The sequence below is a fragment of the Rhodnius prolixus genome, unplaced genomic scaffold (genome assembly GCF_049639745.1).
Source record: "Rhodnius prolixus isolate KJV_2025 unplaced genomic scaffold, Rpr scaffold_13, whole genome shotgun sequence".
Classification (NCBI taxonomy): Eukaryota; Metazoa; Arthropoda; class Insecta; order Hemiptera; family Reduviidae; genus Rhodnius; species Rhodnius prolixus.
The window spans coordinates 23335-45195 of record NW_027411583.1 but is presented as its reverse complement, the minus strand read 5'-3'; the positions used below and the strand labels follow the sequence as shown (position 1 = coordinate 45195).

General features: G+C 31.9%; 3 protein-coding genes and 1 long non-coding RNA gene across 7 annotated transcripts in view; 2 read left to right on the top strand and 2 right to left on the bottom strand.

The window, feature by feature from the left end:
* Positions 1-113: 113 nt before the first annotated feature.
* LOC141447803 (uncharacterized) lies at positions 114-1047 on the top strand. Its single transcript, XR_012454590.1, has 2 exons — positions 114-432; positions 796-1047. It is a non-coding gene; the product is annotated as an uncharacterized lncRNA (long non-coding RNA).
* On the bottom strand, positions 795-13951 carry Atu (Another transcription unit). 2 transcript variants are annotated; one of them, XM_074115644.1, is made up of 13 exons: positions 13658-13951; positions 12726-13427; positions 12146-12221; positions 11271-11392; positions 10508-10671; positions 10189-10394; positions 9527-9689; positions 8667-8882; positions 8058-8235; positions 6280-7842; positions 2777-2874; positions 1526-1700; positions 795-1373 (listed from the first exon to the last, which is right to left on the bottom strand). In XM_074115644.1, the coding sequence occupies exons 1-10, from the start codon at positions 13704-13706 to the stop codon at positions 7685-7687; spliced, it is 2034 nt and encodes a 677-aa protein (XP_073971745.1). In that variant the 5' UTR covers positions 13707-13951; the 3' UTR covers positions 795-1373; positions 1526-1700; positions 2777-2874; positions 6280-7684. The 2 variants fall into 2 exon arrangements, with proteins under 2 accessions (XP_073971745.1, XP_073971746.1); XM_074115645.1 differs by having other exon boundaries at positions 1526-1674.
* Positions 13952-13993: 42 nt separating this feature from the next.
* On the top strand, positions 13994-16757 carry Pop4 (ribonuclease P/MRP subunit POP4). Its single transcript, XM_074115646.1, has 5 exons — positions 13994-14181; positions 14247-14377; positions 14576-14784; positions 15464-15651; positions 16554-16757. The coding sequence occupies exons 1-5, from the start codon at positions 14148-14150 to the stop codon at positions 16688-16690; spliced, it is 699 nt and encodes a 232-aa protein (XP_073971747.1). The 5' UTR covers positions 13994-14147; the 3' UTR covers positions 16691-16757.
* Positions 16140-21861, bottom strand: part of LOC141447798 (uncharacterized) — a 28867-nt gene continuing 23145 nt past the window's right edge. For all 3 annotated transcript variants that reach the window (XM_074115643.1, XM_074115640.1, XM_074115641.1), the window contains 7 exons: positions 21686-21754; positions 20367-20811; positions 18909-19027; positions 18675-18793; positions 18431-18593; positions 17932-18130; positions 16140-17673 (listed from right to left, as the gene is read on the bottom strand). In XM_074115643.1, coding sequence (XP_073971744.1) covers positions 17540-17673; positions 17932-18130; positions 18431-18593; positions 18675-18793; positions 18909-19027; positions 20367-20811; positions 21686-21754 — 1248 coding nt within the window. In that variant the 3' untranslated portion in view covers positions 16140-17539. The remainder of the gene's footprint in view (positions 17674-17931; positions 18131-18430; positions 18594-18674; positions 18794-18908; positions 19028-20366; positions 20812-21685; positions 21755-21861) is intronic.

Here is a 21861-nt window from a genome sequence, read left to right as displayed (position 1 = left end):
AGTCGTTTAATATTCCAATTCTTTTTATGATATTTACATGTCTTCCTTTTCTATCTTAGGTAACAGCATCATTTGTTGGTGTGCGGTTAGTGGCTGTGGTTGATAAGGTAGTTTGCATAACTTTTGATGTATTTTTACGAGCGGATGTATTCTTTGTATCTGTCATAGATCTTCCCCCTCAATTGCTTGCCACTATAGTACTAGCAATGTCTGCTCGGACTAATTTGTAATCCTTATTGAATTGCAGTTTGTAAATTGCTGTTGACTTGAGTGTTTTTGTTTTGGTTAGTGCAAGTACCCTGTTTCTTAGTTTGTTGTTGATCTTAGAAACGGTTTTGAGGCCCAGTTTCTGGAAAAGGTTATATAGTTTGTAAAGTCTAGCTTAAGATGTGAGCAATCATGGATTGTACGTTGGATACGTTATTGGTTATGGTACTAGTATTTTTTAATGTTCGTATTGTAACTGTTATTTTTCAATACTGTTCGAATGGTGTTATCTTATAAGTGGTCGGTGCATGAGGTATGCTTTTTAATCTGTTTGTTAGGTGACAGTGTCAACGGTTAGTTTATATTGAGCAGGATGTTATGAACAGTTGTGTATAATAGTATCAGTGAACATGAACTTTCTTTGGATTGTCCATCTCGTATTCTATTTTTTTTTTTTTTTCCGGCGCAACAACTGCTGGGTTATTAGCGCCTAGTATTCTAATAGTTGTATTATGTGTTAATTTCATATTCTAACAAGTATGATATGCAGAATTAGAGTTTTTAATCCTTGGTTTTTCATGTTTACAGTTCAGTAACGTTTTGAATAACATACAAACCTTCTTCACACTCAGCTTAAGTAAGGTGAGACGGCAACAGCCGTCGAATTTACTAAACCAAACTGATCAACCTTTAGTGATGGATGTCTAATGTAATGTATAGAACACTACACATGTCACAGGTTATGTAATGGATAATAAAATGAATGAAATTTCCAATAATATGATTTTATTGACAATCATGTAAATTTTTACGAAAATAAAATAAAATTTTTAAAATCTATCATTATTAGAATTTTTTATCAGTATGAACCTTTTTTTAATGAAATTAAAACTAATTTATATTAAAAGGAAAACATTTATCTAAAAAAAATGTGTTAAAATGCATTGTTCCTTTAAATATCGGATAAGACTACTTGAAACACAGCTTAACAAAGAAGCGAGGTAGTTATACCAATTTCCTAGTTTATTTATTGACTAGAATGTAGAATTAGATGTGAATCATCTTAATTTATGTGCGGACGTCCTGCTGGATGTTAAGACGGGCCATCTAACATAAGTAACTGCGAACCAGTGAAGTGCAGAGATAGCTCTCCAGGGACGAAGGAACTGGACAAAGGAAACAATGCTGAATTAAAACCATTTTGCCCTTACGAATAAAATAATAGATCTTTAGTTTTATTCTGTGACTTTTTAATGCAATTTTGATTATAAAAAAAAACACACTAAAGTTACGCTTGCTTTTCTAAGCATGTCCATACCTCTTCTTCCTTATGTAATCACATGTGGTTTATTAGACGGTTTGCATAAATTGGGTCCGCTTTGTAGTATTTTTACGAGCGGATGTTTTTCTTTGTATCTGTCTTGGATTTCTTCCCCGCTCTGGGCATTATACAGGTATTATCACAGCCTGGACAGACTAGTTTGTAAATACCCCTGTTATCATAAGGATTATTATTAGTTTTGGTATGTTTCCACATCCCGTTTTCCAATTTATGTTGGTCCTAAACGCAGTTTTAGGCCTAGTTTCTTGTAAAAGTTGCGTAATTTGCACGGCACGTTTCCGAAGTAAAAGTGATGAATATGTTTTTATGGTTTTAGCAATGTTTGTTTGTAGTTTGGAATTTGTTATTACTGTTGGTTCGTTTTGATTAAGACGGAAACCGCTGAGGAAAAAAAAAAAAACAATCGTGTCGCAGCGGATAATATCAGTTACATTATACAGACCTGCAAAACTAACTACTATTGATAACTAAAGAAGTTACGATTGCAAAAATTATAGCAATATGTTTTTTTTTCATTATTTTGCTACCTTTCTCATCTATTGTTCAAAACTAGAAGAGAATTTCTTATTTATCCCTCCATTTTTCAGACGTAACTTCAAATTTTGAGCTTCTCTGTGAATACATTCCATCTCTGGCACAGTTATTAATACCCTAGAACTGAAATATTAATCTTTCCAGTGAATTAAGGCGAAAATACTTTTTTTTTCTTTCTTTTTTTAAATTAATTTGGCAATTTTTACTCAACATTCATAGAAAGCCTTTGGCTTATTTTGTAATTTACTGAAAATTAAAATCTCTATCTTTCCGGTTAACTAGACGAAAATTTCTCAGTTTACTTTTATTTTGCAATCGCAAGTTCAGATTCAAATTCCCTGCTTGAACAATCCACTATGCCATGAGCATGAGCTTGAATTTAGAAATACTATTACAAAACAATTGGAAAAATAAGTAATTGTCTAGTTTTGAAGAAAAATTTACTTTTGCAGTAATAAAGACGACCAAAAATTATTAACATTTTACGAACTAAATCTACCTACTTAAACATTTTTATGAAACAAAATAATAAGGACTAAAAATAACGACTAACTTTTTAAAATTACATTCGTACACTTAAAATGCATCTACTATCAACTGTCTTGGAAACATGTCAATTTTCATAAACACTTTTAACGACATCAACTCGTAATTAAAAATAAAAGTATGTTATACACAAAAAATGTTGCTTACCTGCAAGAAGTTATTGCTTAATGCAAATAGATAATACAATCAGTTTTCTAAGTATGTAAAGTTCTCACTGACTTAGTTACAGCAGCATCAACTTAAAACTATCAATCAAAAATAAAAAAAACTTCAAATTATAAGGTAAACATTGAATTAAACGTGGAAATTTTTTCAGAGGAAAACGTCTGAATAAACTTCTTACTCCACTGACCGGGCGATTTAAGGAGATTGTTTATTTTAATAGCGTCAAAAGTACATGTTCATGCTACCTAGCGATAATCACTGGAACTAGTTCCTATGTGAATACATCTTTCTAGTTTATGCTATTGCCGCTAGATAGCATTGACATGATCTTAATGTCTATTTTTTTCTATTTTTAATGTTAAAAGTGTGAACGAAATGTATAGAATTTCCAATAAGGTTGCCCAATTAATAATGATAATAATAATATAAGCACAAGCCATGTATAATAGTATCAACCAATGCTATGAAACTATTTTAATAATTATGGGACGTTTGTAAAACAAGGGAGGAAAATTCTTAAGAAATCTCCATATGTATTGATATTTCACTATTTATATGTAACGTAACTAAAATTTCCATAAGAATAATCAATAAAAATTAATGATTTTTATAAGAAGTGTAAGATGTGGAGTGAAATGTAGTCAACTAGTTCAGCCTAACGTTGTTCCTCAGCCATGCTAACTATTGTATCCATCAATCAACAGTAAGACTTTAATCTTCTGCAATTACTTTATGCTAATATGAAAATACATTAAAGGTGATAATAGATTGGCTCAATGGTGACCTCATAGTTAACTGCACTACTGTCAAACATTTATCGGATGACAATATCACTTACTACTTACTATCTTCACTCAGCTCGATACCGAAAAAGTTTTACTATTAATTTTGTCTTACCGTTACCAAAGGAAGACTTCGCAATCCTGGCAATTCGGACAGTTTTAATGTAAAGCATAGGACCGCACATTATCCGGTAATAGAACCTTAAAGCGGAGCTTATCCAAGCTTCAAGTAGCCCTTAATCGAATTTTTACATTTACGTTGGAGATCAATTGAAGTACGCTGTACCTGCTTGGAATGATTGAAGAAAAATTTGAAAAAAAAGAGAAACCTATTTGGTAAAAGATACTTCCCGTAAACACCATTTTGATCGCTAAGTTCAAGTTGGGTAACTTGTCGGAATCAAATAGTAAAATAAGGTTGACGTCCTCATCGATTCAAGCAAAGATTTTGGATATACATTAATTTTTGCATGATCGACACACCTTTCTTATTAACTAAGAGAAAATAAAAGATATTAATAGGAAATAAAAGAAAGTAATAAGGAATAATGAATACATATATCTTTATCCTAATTGCTATCAAGGACAGAGAAAAATGGTTTTACAGATGTTATAAAAATTTTGAAGGAAGATTTTGACAAACTGCCTAAACGCAGCTAGACTAGACCACTGCTGATTGAGGAGATCATAAACAGTTATAGGTATCAACTCCAGAGTGCATTACGAACCCATTGGACTGTTTCCAGATCCAAGGGTTGCAAATGCTAAAATTTAAGGTTATTTTGGTGTACTGGCTCTGTTAGCCTGCTCATAAGAGCAGTTTACCGGGGGGCACCACGAGGAGGTAGAGCTCAGGTTTCTGCCCCCCAAAAAAATACCATCCTTGCATAACCGTATTCCAGCCAGTTTTGACCCTGTATATTGCAGGGTAGCAGATGTCAACATAGTGACATGCATTACCTGCGAAGGGTCAGGGTGAAAACCAGCGATTAAAGAATACGATTAACCGGAGTAAACCGCAAAATTATAAAGGGGATTTTGGCATGAATGGCGGAATAAGGGATAAGTCGCGTTTGGGAATTTATAGAAAAGGAGGACCAACAATACAACAACAAACCAATGAAAAGACAAAACAACAAAAGAATAAAACAATCCCTGAAAAGTTCAAAATATGTACATAAATAATATAAATTGATATTTATAATAATCATTCCTATAATCCAGTTCATCTATCCATTATCTATCCACCTAATCTAGGTCTCAATCCCTCTAATCAAGGTCAAATCAAGTTCAACTCTCCATCATCTATCCCTCAAATCCAGTTCATCTCTCTTTTCGCTATGCCTATCATGTATTCCAGTTTATCTTTATTCTGTCTTAAACTTCATCTCAATTTAGCTATCCATTAATGAATTTCTCCCATTAGCACCAATAAATCACTCTTGAGAATTTTTATTCAGAAAGCAATTCAGAATCCACAAGAGTACAAAGATTATTTGAACTCAATTTCCAAACCTGAACACATTAATAAATTATGTACACTACAAGAAAAAAACAACAATTACGTATTGCTAATTTCTGGAGCAGCTAGTCTTGCGAGTGTATGCGCGTCGAGGCTTTCAGGAATACAGAAATTTCTACAGACTGAGTAAAAGGGCCAATATAACATAAATAGGAGTCTTTTTTTTTTTACATTCAAAAACCAAAATCGGTAATCACAATCATACTAAAGCGTGAACCAATTCTTTTAAATAAAAACATAACAGCATTTTTCCCTATATGCCTTCTATAAGAACACGAACTTACGCGCAATACGGAACGGAACATCGTAGTACGGTATAAACGATTTTGTTGCAGGCTACCTTAAATTTTTTTTGAAATGTATGATCGACGCGATTGCGTTTGATATAAAAAAAATCCGACAGTAATCGTATTCGAAAGTATTTCAAGCATCACGACGATATCGAAACCACAGAAACTAATTGAACGTTATGGAACCGCCATTTTCCCTGAAGACCAAGTTTTAGAGACTTCTTATTTTTCATTCTTTTATATTCAATCCCAGACTTATACGTAGATATAAAACAGTAAATCAGATCATAAGTTAAAAAAAGGCTTCGTTTTTGTAAACTCATCATTTCTGTTTACGCATCGTTCTTAACCCACCTTTAAAAAAAAACCTAAAGTAAATAAAAGATTTCTCAATTTAAAAACCCAGTTTATTTCATTTCTTGAGTAGAGTCTGCATAGTTCCAGTTTATCATTATTACCCAGCATTGAAGCAACATGATTCAACTCTCATCATATTCCTCCATAACGCTTGTAAAACTTAAGTTAGCATCCCACCCGCTACCTCAGTAACAAAAGCACGTGTATATACACAGATCTATTTCAAGAAGTTCAATTGATTCTGTAATTTCCCGGATAGATAAAAGAAAACTTTATTTCAAAATCAATAGTTGCATTGAAACTGTTAAATTGCATCGGCCCTTGATCGAGTTACAGTTACCGCCTATAATAATTTAATGCTCCTTGTAAAATGAATACATCCTACAGTATTTCAAAACAGGTCGAACAAAAAAAAAGAAGAATAGTGACTGTAACTTCTCATAGATTCAAGTTATCTGATTATCAGATAATTTTAGGAGAACGCTGACAGCAAAAATACAAAAGCATTGATATTTTCAATTATATTTTACCTACACCACCAAACTGGATCACTTTGTTGTAGACTTTGGATTCAAAATCTTCCACTAAATCAACAAATACGATTCCAAATATAACTTCTTAGAACTTGAATCGAATAAAAGATAACATTTTTTTAAAATTCCTAACAAATATTCTTCCCATTTTCAGCACCAAAAAATCTATTGAAATCACACAATAGATACCAGACAATTTTTCCAACGCAGGCCTGCGTTATCAGTGCATACTGATCGTAGTTGATATCCGCTTAAACTACGCTTCCAACTAACTTCACTCCTAGACTGGCTGAGTGCACGAGGTTTTATACATGGTTACAAGATATCACATGGTGTTTGTGATATTTAAAATGATGAGACTATAAAACATTTTATGAAAAATAGAGAAACCTAGTATTTTTTTTTAAGTCATTTATATTTTTGATAAATAGATGTTTTAGAATTGTAATTTACATGAGGGGGCGCGCTTTATGAAAGCACAAAACCATTTACTAAGTTCATTAGTATTAGGAAACATTGTAAAATTGAAAGAAATTATTGTAAATATTGATAAACATATTATTTAATAAATAATGCGTTAATATTAAAATCTGGAGAACCAGTAATAAAGAATTAGCAACATACTAAAAGAACGAATTTTTACGTTAATCCTAACACACGTTATGAAGGGGCATTTAAAAAATTCTTACCTTTCAGTAAATACCTTACAGTCAGTTGTAACTTAATCAAAATTATAAGAAAGGAGTGGCGGTACTTTTGTAATAGAGAAAATTTCTGCGTCAGTCTTGAGATGTCAATAGGTTTACTAGTATTGAATTCGCTCCTTTAAGGAAAAATTCCTATCTCTTCAGAAGACATAACGGAGATAATGCAATAAATCACCTGGAAGTAACTGTAAGTTTTGATTAGACGATAGAGTTGGAAGGTAGAAAAGAAAAAACACCTAATTATTTTCTTGTCTATCAATTATTCAGTGTCTGTTAACGTTCTTTGAAGAAGCTTAATTCTATTTATTTTATTTTTAAACTATACAGAATAGACATTAAAAGTTTTAATAAAATGTTGTTTTAGTTTAATAAAATACCTGAATATTATTTTCAGCTTTTCTTGTAAAATTTGCAAATAGTTACCATCGTTTATTTTGTTTTCTCATTAAACATTAAAAAAAATTATTGCGACAGTCATTTACAGATTATATAAAATTACTTATAAACATATTTGGTTCTGAATTTTTTCGATTATTATGTCACAATGAATAAGAAACAAAAATGTTAAATTTATACGATGTTGTTACGGTTAAAAACCGTTCTCTAATCCTGTATTTCACTATATTTTAAATCTGTAAATAAGTTAATTCATTCCAATATGGATTAATTTAGAAACATTGTGCTAATACATTAAAAAACCTAAGATTCATCACTAGCTTCACTGTTTCGTCCCGATCTACCCTCGTCATCTTCATCAGAATCTTGCAACGCTCTCACCTTATCTGACCTTCTTGGTCTTCTAGCTTCTAGATCTGAACCTTCATCGTCGGACGAATATATATTTTGTTTCCGATCATCTGAAACGAAAGATCTATTATTATTCAGTTTTAATATTAATAAACACGAAAATATCAGGGCATTACAATACTTTCTTTTGTTAAGAAATTTTTAACTTAGTTTTTAAAGAATAAATATATTTAGGGATTAAACTAGTTTCAAGAGAATAATATACAAGAATAATTATTATTAATTTGTATGAAATATATATCTCTTGAATTATTTTCTATCTTACTCTTAGCTTGATATTTATTTTTGATAGCATTTAATGATATTGCTCCTTCATCATCAGAACCATCTTCCCTGTCCGGTTCCAAATAAGGAGTATTTAATGGGCGACCAGCCCCTCTTTCTCTAGTCCTCTTAGCTTTATTCTCTCGTCTTAGTGTTGCTCTTAGTCTTTCTTCTTCTTTCTGCCAACAGTTTAGGAAATGTAAATTTCAAACGTTTCTAAATGAATTAATTGATAAATTGTATTAAAATTAAAGTTATGGAGCTTGAAAATAGCACCCCTAACTGAACAACTTTAATATTAATTTTCCCACAAAAACATTTTCTAGAAAAAAGACAATTTTTGAGAAAAAAAAATTAAGGAAGGAAGAAGGACAACTGAAAGCAGAAAAAAGCTTGGCCTAATTTGAACTAGTGATGAACTTATCCGTCACCAAAGAAAGAAAAGTAGAGGTCCTAGGAAAAGAAAATCTAAGGGATATGAGTTAGACTCGAACACGAGAAATTCACGAGTATACAGGAAAACCAGCATACAGCTAATCCTGTAGAATTAATCTCTTCCCAATAAAACGAAACAAACAAGTAAAAGTCAAAGCATATTATTTCAGTTTACCTTAATCATTTCACCTCTATGCTGATCAGGATCATGCCCAACTTGAGAAAGAACTTTAATCCCAGTTGATTTTTGTGATCTGTCTGCAAGAGATAAAGTCATCTTTCGATGTGTAAAGGATTCCGTTGAATGTGGACGGAATGTAAGTTTTGTCCTAAATACTGCTTGTCCTTGTAAACCAGTACCTTGCCTAATAAACAGATGATTGTGATCACCCTACAACAAAATAAATAACAAGTTAATTTAATTTCAAATTAAATTAACGATATAATATTACTGTTAAAAATATATAATAAATAATAAGTAAAATGCCCATAAAAAGTATTTAAAAAAATGCAATGTGAAGAACATGTTAAGATTCGAGAGATTAGGAGGAAGTTAATGAAGTACTTTTCGGAACACAGGGGAAAAGAAATACAATCGTCATAATTTTCAAATCATGACCTTAATGACAAACATGAATGAAAAATAAAATTTAATCAGAAAATTGCTTATAATCATATATCGCCCTGTACAGGACATGTTTTTGCACAAGAAAAAAAATTAGACTTTATGCTTATTTCAGTAATTCCACTAAAAATAACTGATCGCGTATTAGTAAATGGAGCTTCTACTGATTTAAAAAGGCAGTCTTTACTTTCGCAAAAAAATCGCTACAAAGGTTGAAATGGCCAACAAGGAGAAATTGCCTGAAAGAGTTAAGTAATAAAGAATGAAAAATAAAGAGTGTGCTTTCACGAGAAAAGGATACCTTGGCAGTAACAGCTGGCGATTACAATTAAAAATATTATTAAAAATCGAAGGGGGGGTACCTGTTAATGGAAAGACACTTGAAAAATAGAAATAAATATAACACTCACCTGGAGAAGTTGTTTGTAAACATCGAAGATTTCTGAACCTAAATGTAAAGACATACTGCCATCTGACCAGCGTACCATTCTAGCGTTACTCTCTTTTGTTGGAATACCATCTTTATCAAACGCTTCTCTCCAACGTATAGTGTTTTCAACTTTTAATTTCAATCTGATAAAAAAAATTCATCAATTGAAAATTTAGGCTGCTACTGAGGCACAATAATGCAAATACAATAACTTGCTAAAAGAAAATGAGCGGCCAAAGCTACCAAATACCAATTTTTATAATATAATATATATTATAATATTATATTCAACGTCAAATTAGTTCATATTTTAAATCCTGTTAAAGGAAAATATAAACTGCCACCTAAAAAACGTTTTCTACTTCTGAATCGCGAGCAGCTTTTCTTCGATAGTAATGAAGCTGTTTTTAACAGGCGCAGAATTTCTTTTGACCAGAGTCAAAGATTTTAGCGATATCATGATATTCATCACTAACTCCTGTGAACTTACACTTTTTTTGTTCGTTTGTAGTATACTACGATTGCAAATGCTTAAATCCTCAATTGTTTGTGATTATACAAAAAGAAGAATAACATTCTATTCTCGTAACCTCTTGGATGGAAGGTTTGAAAAATTCGAAAAAATAATAAAAATAAAAATACCTAGCTCTTCCTTCTTCGTCCAATGTTTCTTCTTCATCAATTTCATCTTCGTAAGTTTCTGCACTGAATGGTCTTGTATCAACTGATAGAAAATTCGGTAATTTTACAAAATGAAGATCTCTGCCTATGTCACAAACAATTCGAGGTATCTCGACATCAATACGCGTTTCTGGAATTACTTCTTCTTTTTCTGTTTCTTCTCTTTCCTGGAAATTAGAATATTAACTAAAAATTTGTTGTATCTCGTTAAGGTTTAAAAGTTACATCATTTTATTTATTTTCTTAACGGTAGAGCATTAAAAATGTGAAATATAATCACTTTTTCTCCATCGCTCTTTCTTTCTTCTTCTTCGTCACTTTTCCTAGCAACTGTTTCTTCTACTTCCTCTACATCACTACCTTCAGATTTTTTAGTTTTCACTTCCTCTTCTTCTTCTTCTGAAGTAATATCGTCAGCATCGCCAAACAGTGCCTCTGCCGTAGCTAATAGCAATGAAATAAACAAAACATGAAAAAACTCTACAAGTGAAGTATCAGTAGATAAAATTTTGTTTGACTAGATTCGCGTTACAATTTTTTTATTTCAAGTGTTATCAACATGAAGTCATTGGTACTTGGACCTTTTTCAGCGCACCTCTGCCGGTTCCAGACCGTATCGTCTTGTTTCAGACACCGTACAAGGTGAGACTCCAAGGAAAAGACAAAAGACCTAAGGGCAGGAGTCAAACCTGGGATCTTGTGTAAAAGCCCAGGATACTAAGACTCATCCCTGATCCCTACCCTTTCACAATTTATAATTTCCATGGGTGAAATGACTGTTCACTTTTTCAGGATCTTGGATTCTTGAGGTTATACCAATCAAACAACAAGAATAACACTTACGCTGAAACCCCAATCAACTACACATTACAATTACATTCGTACATATTTATCACTGTTGATGCCCATTTCTATGCTCAAACAATAATCTATTAGCGAACCAAAATAAATATTTAGACCGCAATGGAATTAGCTTATAGCCATCCCCTTTACAATTTATGACGTAATCAAAGATACGGAAAAAATGTGAAAGGAAAACATACCTGGATCTTTAGATTTTTCATCTCCGCTACTACCACTCCCTGAATCATTTATTTTTGCAGGTTTTTTTCTTCTTTCTTCAATTTCGTCTTCATCGTTGCTGCCTTCATTATCCTCTTTATTGCTGCAGAAAAAATTTAGGAGAAGTAATTATATCAGAGAAAAGTTCTTTTAAATTTTAACGAATTTGTGAGATGATAGAGGAGGAAACTCCCGTTTATCTGATGTCAGACTTTAGATTTTTTTATCAACCAAGTTTGTTCAAAGCTTGTTTGTAAATGAATAGAAATCCTGCCTAGAAGCAGTAGCAAAGCTTTTAGCGTTTTTATGCCCGGACATTTAGGTTACAGAGGCGAGAGATGGCAGATCGTTTAACATAGAAGGGTCCCAAGGCAGTTCTTACGGGTCCGAAACTTTACGACCCTTAATGAGTAAATGATAATTCTAACAGATTATTATATTTATATTATTAAATATAATTAATAACTAAAACTAACTAATTCTAACAGATTCTAATAACTAAAAAAGACAATTTTTGCCACTTCTAAATCTGTGTTGTGTGTCGCTAAGTCTACATTTGCACAGGAGAGTTATTTACTATTGGCAAACAGAGAAGCTTGAATAGAATAAGTTCAGTTAGGTTATACAACAAAAGTGGCAGTGTAAAAGAATTACGTAGGAATAAAATCGTAAATGCTAATGAGAGTATTCACTTTGCCAAGTGTGCTAGAAACCTTGTAAATTGAGAAGGGACCTGAATTGAGCATTCGTTAGCATGCGTCAACCTAGTGAAATCAAGTCCTTAAGGATCGTAGCACCTTTGTAAAAGATTCAAAAAGGATTCAGGACTTCAAAAAATAATGAAAAATATTCCTACCTAGCTTGGCTTTCATCGCTCACTGAGCGAATACGTTTCCTGGAATCTGAGGCTTCCTCATCAGAGCCAGCATCACCTACGCAATGAGTAATTTAGTATCAACAACCATTTATACAAAATCAATATTTAAATATTACATCATTAAAGCAAATTACATTATTTAACAAAAGTTGAGTTTAGAAGAATGATGAGCATAATTAATGATTTTCAGAAGGCAGCAAGAAGTCGTATGAAGGATAAAGGAAAAGCTTCATTATTTCCAGTACATTAAGTAACATTAACTTCTCAAGAAATGAGTGATTATCTAATTAATGTAAGCATTACCATCAATAATTTTAAAAAACATTAAGATATTTGATAAAAACATCTGTTTTGTATGAAAAATGAGTTTCTTGAAATAGCCATTTTTTTTTTATTTTTTTTTTTACGTTTTCTAAAACTGTTTAAAATCTGTACTGAATTATTTAATAAAACGCATCAAGTAAACTTTAATAATTAGATTTAAAAAATAAAAGACAATGATTGGTAATATACGAATGTTAATAAATATAGGTTGAACTTGACCAATAAATAAACTTACTTGGGACTTTAACTCCATTTACAACAGGAGATGGTGACCTAGATCTAGACGCTTGGCTGCCGGGCGAGTTTGAACCTGCAGATTTTGCTGAATCATATCTATTTGCAGATCCTTTAGATGTATTGGACCTGTTGGATCTTTCTGAACGGTTTGAAGACCCACTTCTAGACCTCGATTGTGACCGCGATCTCGACCTAGCAGAAGCAGATTGTGGAGAATGTCTTGCTGAGCCACTTCCCTTACTACTCCTTGGAGAATTACTTATTTCCCGACTACGTGATGCGTGTGAATTTGATGGACTAACTGTTTTCTGAGATCTCACTGAATCTTTAGGTGATTGAGATCTAGCACTTCTAACACTTGAAGCTGGGCTCCGCGAATACACTGACTTTGGAGAAGACTGTTTCGATTTATTGGATTTTGGACTAGCTGATTTTTCGTAGCTTGAACTACGAGATCGAGCAGAAACTGGACTTTCAGATTTTTCATGACTTCGTGATCTGGAATGAGAACGTCGACTTGGTGCAGGACTATCTGATTTATGGCTGACCGGGCTATTGCTAGCAGATTTACTGGATGCCTGAGCCTCTTCGGAATCGCTTTCTTCATAAGTACGACCAGGAGTCGGAGCAACTTCTTCTTGAACGCTGCCTGAATTAGCACTTTGTCCAGAATCGCTGGAGTCTGAACCACTACCACCATCTGCAATTAAATGGAAGTGCGATTAACGTTACATTTCAAAAATAAATATTACAACGCAATTCTTGTACAAGTCGATTATATAATGTAAAAACGAATATAAATATATAATAACAGCACAACGATAACTGTGTGCATATAAGGCAGTATAATTAAATAGTTTAGATCTTTTAATTTTCATTTAAAGTAAGTATAGAATGGCAACTATCTTAAATAAAATAAAGACTATTTACCAGATTCTTCTTCACTTGAATCTCCTCTGTACCTCTTAAAAGGAGCCATTAAAAGCGATAAACGAAATTAAGTGCAATCATTCACCCATTATGAATAATAATAAAACAACCTAGAAGAACAACAAAGTATTGAAGTTCTATCATTCTTAAAGCCGAAGAAAACCTAAGGTCAAGCATCAAGTTCCACAAAAACAGCCGTTAAAATAATGCCGCGACCCACCGAGACTAACACGAGATACTAATAGTAATAACCTACCAAGCCAATAACTGACAATATTGAGACAGACTACTAAAGATTAAAGAAGGTTATCTTAGGACGAGTGCATTAAAAACGTGGTAACGCGCCATAACATCTAGAAGGTTATAACTTATGAAAGACCCATGGAAGTTAGTAAAGTTTAGTTAACCCATCAACATTTTATTAAACCATCTTCTGTACTATTACCAAAACGTTTAATCTTAATGTATTGAGCTTGTTTGTTTTAAAGTGATGGAGACTTCAAATCCCAATCACCTAAAAGAAAGTGAGTTTTACTTTACTCATCAAAATTTTATTATTTGTCCATTTAATTTAATTGTTTAATTAAAGAGGATTTGCTGAGGAAATTACCTGAATCAGTGGAATATAGCATAAATTTAAAAAACGATGATGTGGAGAGTTTTTTAAAAAGGAGACTACCCAGAAATAATTTAAACGAAATAGAACAAGAACTGCAAAAGGTATGTTTTGGGTCATTTTTTATTCGTAATTCAATTGTCACTATTAACTGTACATAAATTGCAGTCTTATTGCCAAGCACAATTAAAAAATTTATTTTGATTGAAATATCTTTGGTCAAAAATGTTTGTGTAATTCATATTGTTAAATGTACAAAAATATTATTATCATATTAATATTATTATAATCTGTTATTTCAGAGATTTCCACTTTCAAAAGAAAGACAAGTATATAAAAAAAGAATAAGAAGGCAAGGTTGCCCCAAAAGCAAACAGTTGAGCAACACAAAAAAACGCTTTTTAGGATTATACAATATCAGTAAACGTGGGCTGTTTTATCAAGATTTTATTCCTTTAAATCAATTATGGAATCAGTACATAGAAAATTTGTTGGGCCTTCAATCATCCGGGTAATTGTAGAAAAAACTAGTACTATGACAAATAATATTGTATTCTGTCCCCATTTACGCAGTAATACCTTAATTTAAGCTGTAAAATTGTAGGCTATTTTCATTGTGAAGGATAATGAATCTTTAAGAATAGGATAGAAAAAGCCTGGCTTTAAAGCCTGTCGTGATGGTAGCTAATTTGTCTTTGAGAAAAAATTAAAATACGGTTCGGTATAGTATTAAGGATTATCTAATTACAATGGGTAAGTTTCCTACGATGTAGCTCATCAGAGAGCCCACGTCCGAGTTAGAGAATTTCTCAAAGAACTCATTAAGGATTTCAAAGAATTCAATTTTACTGTTAGTTCTATTTTCTACTTAAGATTTACAGTATCCAGGAAGAAGATAGGCAATTCTACAGTAGGGCAATTTGGTGAGCTTGATGGGTAAAGAAGTGGAATGCCATTGCCACAAATTGCGTTTAACCAGGCTCTTTGATTTATTTTACCAATCATTATATTAAAGGCCAGCCTCTAGAAGCGTACTCTCGTTACCGACGTCGGGTACAAGGAAGAAAAAATAAATTGTTTTTTATCTGCATAATTACTTCAGATGTGAATAAAATGAGAGTTATCGATCTTTATTTTGCTTCTAGTGATGTTTTTTCAACATTTCTGAATAATTTATTTTATTTGTATAGGTTGGATGGCGCATTTTCAAATTGTACTCCAGAAGAAATAACCCAGCAAATGTTAAAAGCAGATTTTCATGGAGCTGTTATGGAAGTGCATAAATCTACTTGTCCAAATCTCGTAGGGATTAATGGCATTGTGGTTTTTGAAACAAGAAACGTTATAAAACTTCTGGGTAAAGATAATATTACAAGAAGTAAGTTCACATGTTTGGAAGAAATTCTTAAGAGTTTCAAATTTTTATTAAAAGACCACTTCAGTAAGGATGATGGCTTTCCTCCTTTACATTATTTTTAACTGCTGGCAGGCTTGTCCTGAAGAAGCCTAGTAAACTGATTTGTTTCTGTGGTTCCTATAGCCACCGGCTTTAGATTTATTTGGGAAGAAAGGAAGTTAAATTACTAATCTGAAGAGAGATGATGATGTGGCCGTCACAGTACATTTTTTAAAAAATCTATTACCAACCTCGTTTAAAAAAATTTAAAAGTAGTAATGACAAATCATTGCATACACCTTTAATTTACAAACGTCTGTTTTGTTCCCTCTTTGACCCTAAAGAGGAAACAAAATGTATGTATCGCATAGTTACAGGTTTGTTTGTACCTTCTCACTTTGCAGGATACACAAATTTCCTTAAAACTTTGAATTTTTCCAATTAAGGAAGAGGGTTTCATTATTATAACAGAGGCAATAAAATTACTTTATTGAGTAAGAGAGTTTAACGTCACAGCTTCCCTAGAACCACACTGGACAATTGCTTCATTACATAATGACAAAATAGTCGAAAAACACTACTGCTTTTCCTCTAAATCGGGCTTATACTAAATATTTGAATCTAGAATATATTAAAACGAACTTAACAGTTATCTTCTCTACCGGGACATTAATGGGTAGTGCAAAAAAGATTATCTGCACAATAAGAAAAGGGACATTTCTCCACTGCTTATTTAATTGTTTACTTATTCGATTATTTTTCTGCCATAAGGTATTTTTTATTTCGTTAGTAAAAAGCAATTGCTGGCAGAAGGTTACGACCAAAACTATTGGTGGTATTGTGTATTTGTTTACTTAATTAACGACATAATTTTCCATCCACAGGTGTTCCAAAACAGAATTGCGAATTTAAACTGAAGATATCAAATTTTATTATAACATTTCTTGGAAAAAATTTACTGATACGACCTGCTGATAGATCTATTAAAAAAGTTAGAAATATTAAATGTGTAGAACTATAATTTTGTTCTTTTACTAGAAGTCAAGTGATAAAAGTTTTCTATTTTTATTTTACATTATAGGTTTTTAGCGTGATATCTGATAAAATATTTACATTTTTTAAATTTTATTTCTATATTAACAATATATTATATAATAAGTTACACAATTTTTTTTATGTACGTCTCTTTTTAGGAAATATTTTTGGTAAAATAAGAAAATTATTCTTTAGATTTTTTCTTTTTTTAATTTTCATTGTGATTGCACCATATAAATTTTTTATATTTGATGGTTTTGCGTTGCTGTTAATATTAATAAAATTATTTGATATTTAATTGGTAAAAAAAAAAAAAAATCAATACCTAACAAAAACCAAAAAGTGAACTTCTATTTTAAATTTATGTAAACGTAATAGGTGGCACTCACCTATTTACTCATTATGCTACCGAAAAACATAAAAATTAGGCTTGGCTAGTAAATTCTAAAATTATAAAAATCACTTCATAAATCTTTCAATTCTGATGAGGAATAAAAACATACATGCTGATGCTTAAGTGCATAGAGGTGTTCGCACATTACAATATAATGAATTTACAAAAGTAAAATATTTGCAAGGAGTAAATGTATATATATAAACATTCACTTATAAAATCCTTAAAGAACAACAAAATACAATAAAATAAACATAAATCTTTTGTATGTACAAAAATAATAATGAGGCAAAAAGTTTAGATCTAAATATTAACTTTATCTCACACACCTAAAAGTTGCATTGGTTTATTTTACATAATTATATTTCTTTTTGCTTGTTAAATAGACAGATATAATTATAAATTTATTTATAAAAATACATTATTATACAATCATCAATATTACCGCAGAATTGTATTTACTGGTGGTGGCGGAGGAGGTGGAGGAGCTCCATAATTAATCACGGGTGTGGCTGTCATCCCTGTAATTGGTAAGACTTGTGACTGTACTTTATCTTCACTTCCTCTGGTAGTTACTAAACACATTCAAAATTAACAAATTTTAATCATAAAAGGTCCGTTCTTACTAATTAATAATACTAATTGTGTACAGTAAATAAAACAAAGCTTTAAGAAGACGTAGGAGCCACTTTCGGAAACAAACAGAAAAAACTGAAACTCTTCCTGAAGTTTATAGTTTAGATCCTATGATAAACAAATTTGGTAAATGCAAAAACAAGGAAATACCGAACTTTCCTAATAAAAACTGTTTGAAAAAAAAAATTACTATTTACCTGTAAAAGGTTGTGGATACAAATATCTACCAGAAGCGGTATAATCATAGTAGGCTTCCGGAGGAGGAGTTCCCGGCGGAGGAGGTGGTGGTGAAAGGTCATCCTCTTCTTCCTCTTCGTCTTCCTCTTCTTCTTCTTCATCCTCCTCCTCTTCATTTTTATTTGCATTTCCTTCAATTCTAACAATTCTCACCTTGACCTGTATAATAAAAATTATTAACATAACAAGATATGTGTGTAAGAGTAAATAAGTGGAAAAATAAGTCCTGGATTTCTTGCAAAAGATAATTTTCTACTTGTTCATGACTTTCAGCTGATGAAAAGGTATTAAACAAAGTTCTGTCTGGGGTATAGCCTAATAGAAATTCTCTGATATTGAAATAGCATACCAATTCTCTTAACTATTACAATAATTCACGAGAAATTCAATAACATTTCAGTTGGAATTAGTAAATAAAGAAACTAGCTATTTAAAAAATGAAGAATAACTGGCACTCGCCTTCCTTCTTTTCTTCTTCTTTGTTGTTTTCCTCACAATTGGTGGAGGAGATAATGGATGTTCTTCACCACCTGACGGAGACGATCCATATCCTGGTTTAATACCATCAGCAAAAGAAACAGATTTAACCTTTTTTGTTTCAGAACCAGTGATTAAGGAGTCCCTAGTAAATAAAACGTTATGTATTTAAATACAAAATAATTTATAACTTAAATAAATACTACTCTCAAACTTTTTTAGATACCTAAATCCAGAAGTTACCAAAATTCCTTTTTCTGGATTAGGAAATATTGGTATTGGTGCGATATGAGGCGTATTACAATTTTTAACACTTTCAGTAACGACACTGTTCTCTTCTTCATTCTAATAATAATAAAAAAAAAGAAATAATACATAAATTCTTTTCGTAATAAAGTAATTATTAGTTATTACTAAAATTTATAGGAGATGAGAAAAAAAAAATCATTTTTTAACCAACCCTAAGCGCAGCTGCAGCTCTCTTGGCAGCCTTCAGTTCTTTTTTACGCCTGCGCAATTCTTTTTCTTTTCGTCTTCTCTCCTTTTCCTCAAGTTTCAAAAGTCTGGAGGGAGACCCAACTAAAAATAAAAAAGTTCTTTTTAAATAAAAAATAATATAGGCGTAGCAATTCAACACTGTGAGCCGGAAAAAGTAACATTCATTGTGTTAACTTACAATTTCTAAGATGTTAAAGTTAAAGTGAAGCAATCTAAGATCTAATGAAGATCTAGCATCCTTGTTCCGGAATTAAGACTTAAATCCAGTAGAATCGGATTGATTGTTTAAGAGGTGCGTTAGAGCAAGTCAATGCAATTATAAATAATATTACATTTTATTTAGATGAAATCAATGTTTTATGTTATGCTTAAAAAACAGAAAACAGGCCAAAAGTTTCAAAAATAAGTTTTTCGATAGAGCATATTTGTTTTGCATATTCGATATCAAAACAAAACAAATTGCAAACTAAACAAAACACACTTGAAGAGATGTGAATTCTACGATAAGGAGAATCTATTAGCAATGCAAAGATAGCTACTACAAATGATAGTCAATTCAGCCGCACGTTGTCTACCTAACCGTGCAAGTTTTGACTGGATACTACTTAAGATCAGCCTGTTGCTAAGGAAAAATAACTCTTTGCTGAAAGGCTTACTAAAGATGCGATTCTAAGCTGTGTACTGAATAACAATCAGCTACTGAAGGCCATTAGCAAAGAACCACATTTGATTTTTAAAAGATGTTTTACTAGTTATACGTATTAAAACGGAAAGAGATCAACTCATCTAAAATGAAAAGCGGATATCCTTTAGCTGCTCAGCAGAAGTTAGGTTTTAAGCTTGTCGAAGTCCATGGATGATTTATTCTAAATTCACGAAATACAAAATGGCGCAAATTAAAGAGTCAATGCGCATTATAGAACCCCAGCTAGCTTCAATGGAAAAGGGTAGGCATTAAGGGAATAGGCGGACAACGAAAAGAAAGAAACGGATACTGGGAACTAGGGCAAACAACTTGTTAGCCTTCAAGTTGGATGGGCTTATATACAACACACTCTATTGATCAAAACTGAAGTGGATGTTCGTTATACTTTATAGTGCGAAATTAAATCTCATAACTATCACAATTTCTAATAAATCATCAGGGTTTAACTCCCGCTAAGAAGTGACGACAAAATTTATTTATTAAATTCCGATTAAAGAGAATCGCTGGAGTAAACCAAATCTAGCTTTCCTGGGCAAAGTGAGCTTTACTTATTTTGCGTAAATTGTTCCGAATAAATAATGGCACACCACTTATAATAATCGCAATTACTGTTTTATAGTTTTATTTATAAAAACATAACATGATAAGAGCATTCCCAACATAGGTGCCACAATTATGATGGAAAAAGTGAATGAAAATGTGGCATTTACGTACCTTGTTGAACTCCTACTAAAGCAGCTACGGCAGGAATAGCTTTTGATGACATCTGAGCGTTAGAATCAATAACATTTTCAACTTGCATAACTGAAGCTGTTGTGAAACCGGAAGGGACTGGTGTTACGTTGGCGTGCGGAGGTGGAGGTGGAGGCAATGCGGTGGATATCTGAATTGGTGAAAAAGCTGCACTAATTGAAGGAGGTGGAACTGGTAGAAAATGGATGGGTTGCTGTTGTGGTTGTTGTTGCTGCTGCTGTGGATGTGGTGGTGGCAGTGGAGGCAGAGGAGGAGGCAGCTGCGATTGCCCTTGTTGCACTTCATGGAGGACTTCCGTTTGTTTTTTTGGAATATCTAGTTCTTCAGTAATTTCAGAGCTAGGTACCACTTCTAATACATTGCCAACTTGTACTATGTTTGGGTTATTGCAAACAGTTGTATCAGACTGTAAATAAAATAAGCATCAGATGTAAAAAATAAATAAATAAAAACTTTATAGTAGACAATAATCCGAAAGAAATAACATTTTTTTTTGTAACTTTTAAACTCATCTTTTTCTTTATACACTGGCAAATGTATATCAACAAATGTACAATTCACTAAAATGCAAATACTCATGACAACTAGGCAAAACAGTAGACAATTTGATCGGAGTTACAAGCCAGCATTGTAATTTCCTAACTTAAGGAGAATGAGGAAGTTCATCTAGTTGATGACGTTTTGAACATTTTGTGGGGCCATCAGGGTACGAATATGATTAAATAACCATAGAAGAGGAATGGTTTCTAGGATTTTAAGTATTCTGATTACAATTATGACATTTCGTTTAACAGTCACTTCATTCCTCAAAACTGAAAACTCTAAAGTGTAGATTGACGGTTTACTATTTAAACAAAAAAATAAAAATAATAATAAACCTCTTTCAGCCTCTAAACTGACTTTTATCTCAAATTAATTGATAATATGCATAGGCAGTACAAGATATGGGGAAATATCCTAAAAATTTGAATTTTCAATACATATATCTACATCGTTACGTTAAAACGAACTATTAAAATAACTGATATAATACTATTAATATTATCTCAATTTCACCTCAAACCCTCGCGAGTTATGAAGTTATAAATTGATTCTTTGTGAATTACATTGTATTATATTGATATACTCAATTTTTTAACACTTAAAACTGAACATGAGTTGTTCTAAACATATAAATAAATAAATAAACAAAAAGAATTTAAAAAAATAAATAAAAATTGTTTAAAGTCTAGAGGTTAACTCTTTTTCTAAATTAGTTCATTTGTAACAAACCTTCTTACATTTGAATTTATGGGATAAGAATTCAATGTCGTTATTTCACTTGGGACTACTTGCAGCACGTTCCCAATCTAAAAAAAGAAAAAATATTAATTATACCTTCTACAAGCACACTGATAAATTCATTCCAAATAAATGTAAATAAAGCTTTTCTGTCTGTTTGTTTTTACATGTTTTA

Coding starts and splice junctions, on each gene's coding strand:
- Pop4 (XM_074115646.1), top strand. CDS start 14,148: ATGGAGACTTCAAATCCCAATCACCTAAAAGAAA. Junction 14,378..14,575: donor TAGAACAAGAACTGCAAAAG/GTATGTTTTGGG, acceptor CTGTTATTTCAG/AGATTTCCACTTTCAAAAGA. Junction 14,785..15,463: donor TTGGGCCTTCAATCATCCGG/GTAATTGTAGAA, acceptor TTATTTGTATAG/GTTGGATGGCGCATTTTCAA.
- Atu (XM_074115644.1), bottom strand. CDS start 13,706: ATGGCTCCTTTTAAGAGGTACAGAGGAGATTCAAGTGAAGAAGAATCT. Junction 10,672..11,270: donor TGAAAAATCTAAAGATCCAG/GTATGTTTTCCT, acceptor CATTGCTATTAG/CTACGGCAGAGGCACTGTTT. Junction 10,395..10,507: donor GAAAGAGCGATGGAGAAAAA/GTGATTATATTT, acceptor TCTAATTTCCAG/GAAAGAGAAGAAACAGAAAA.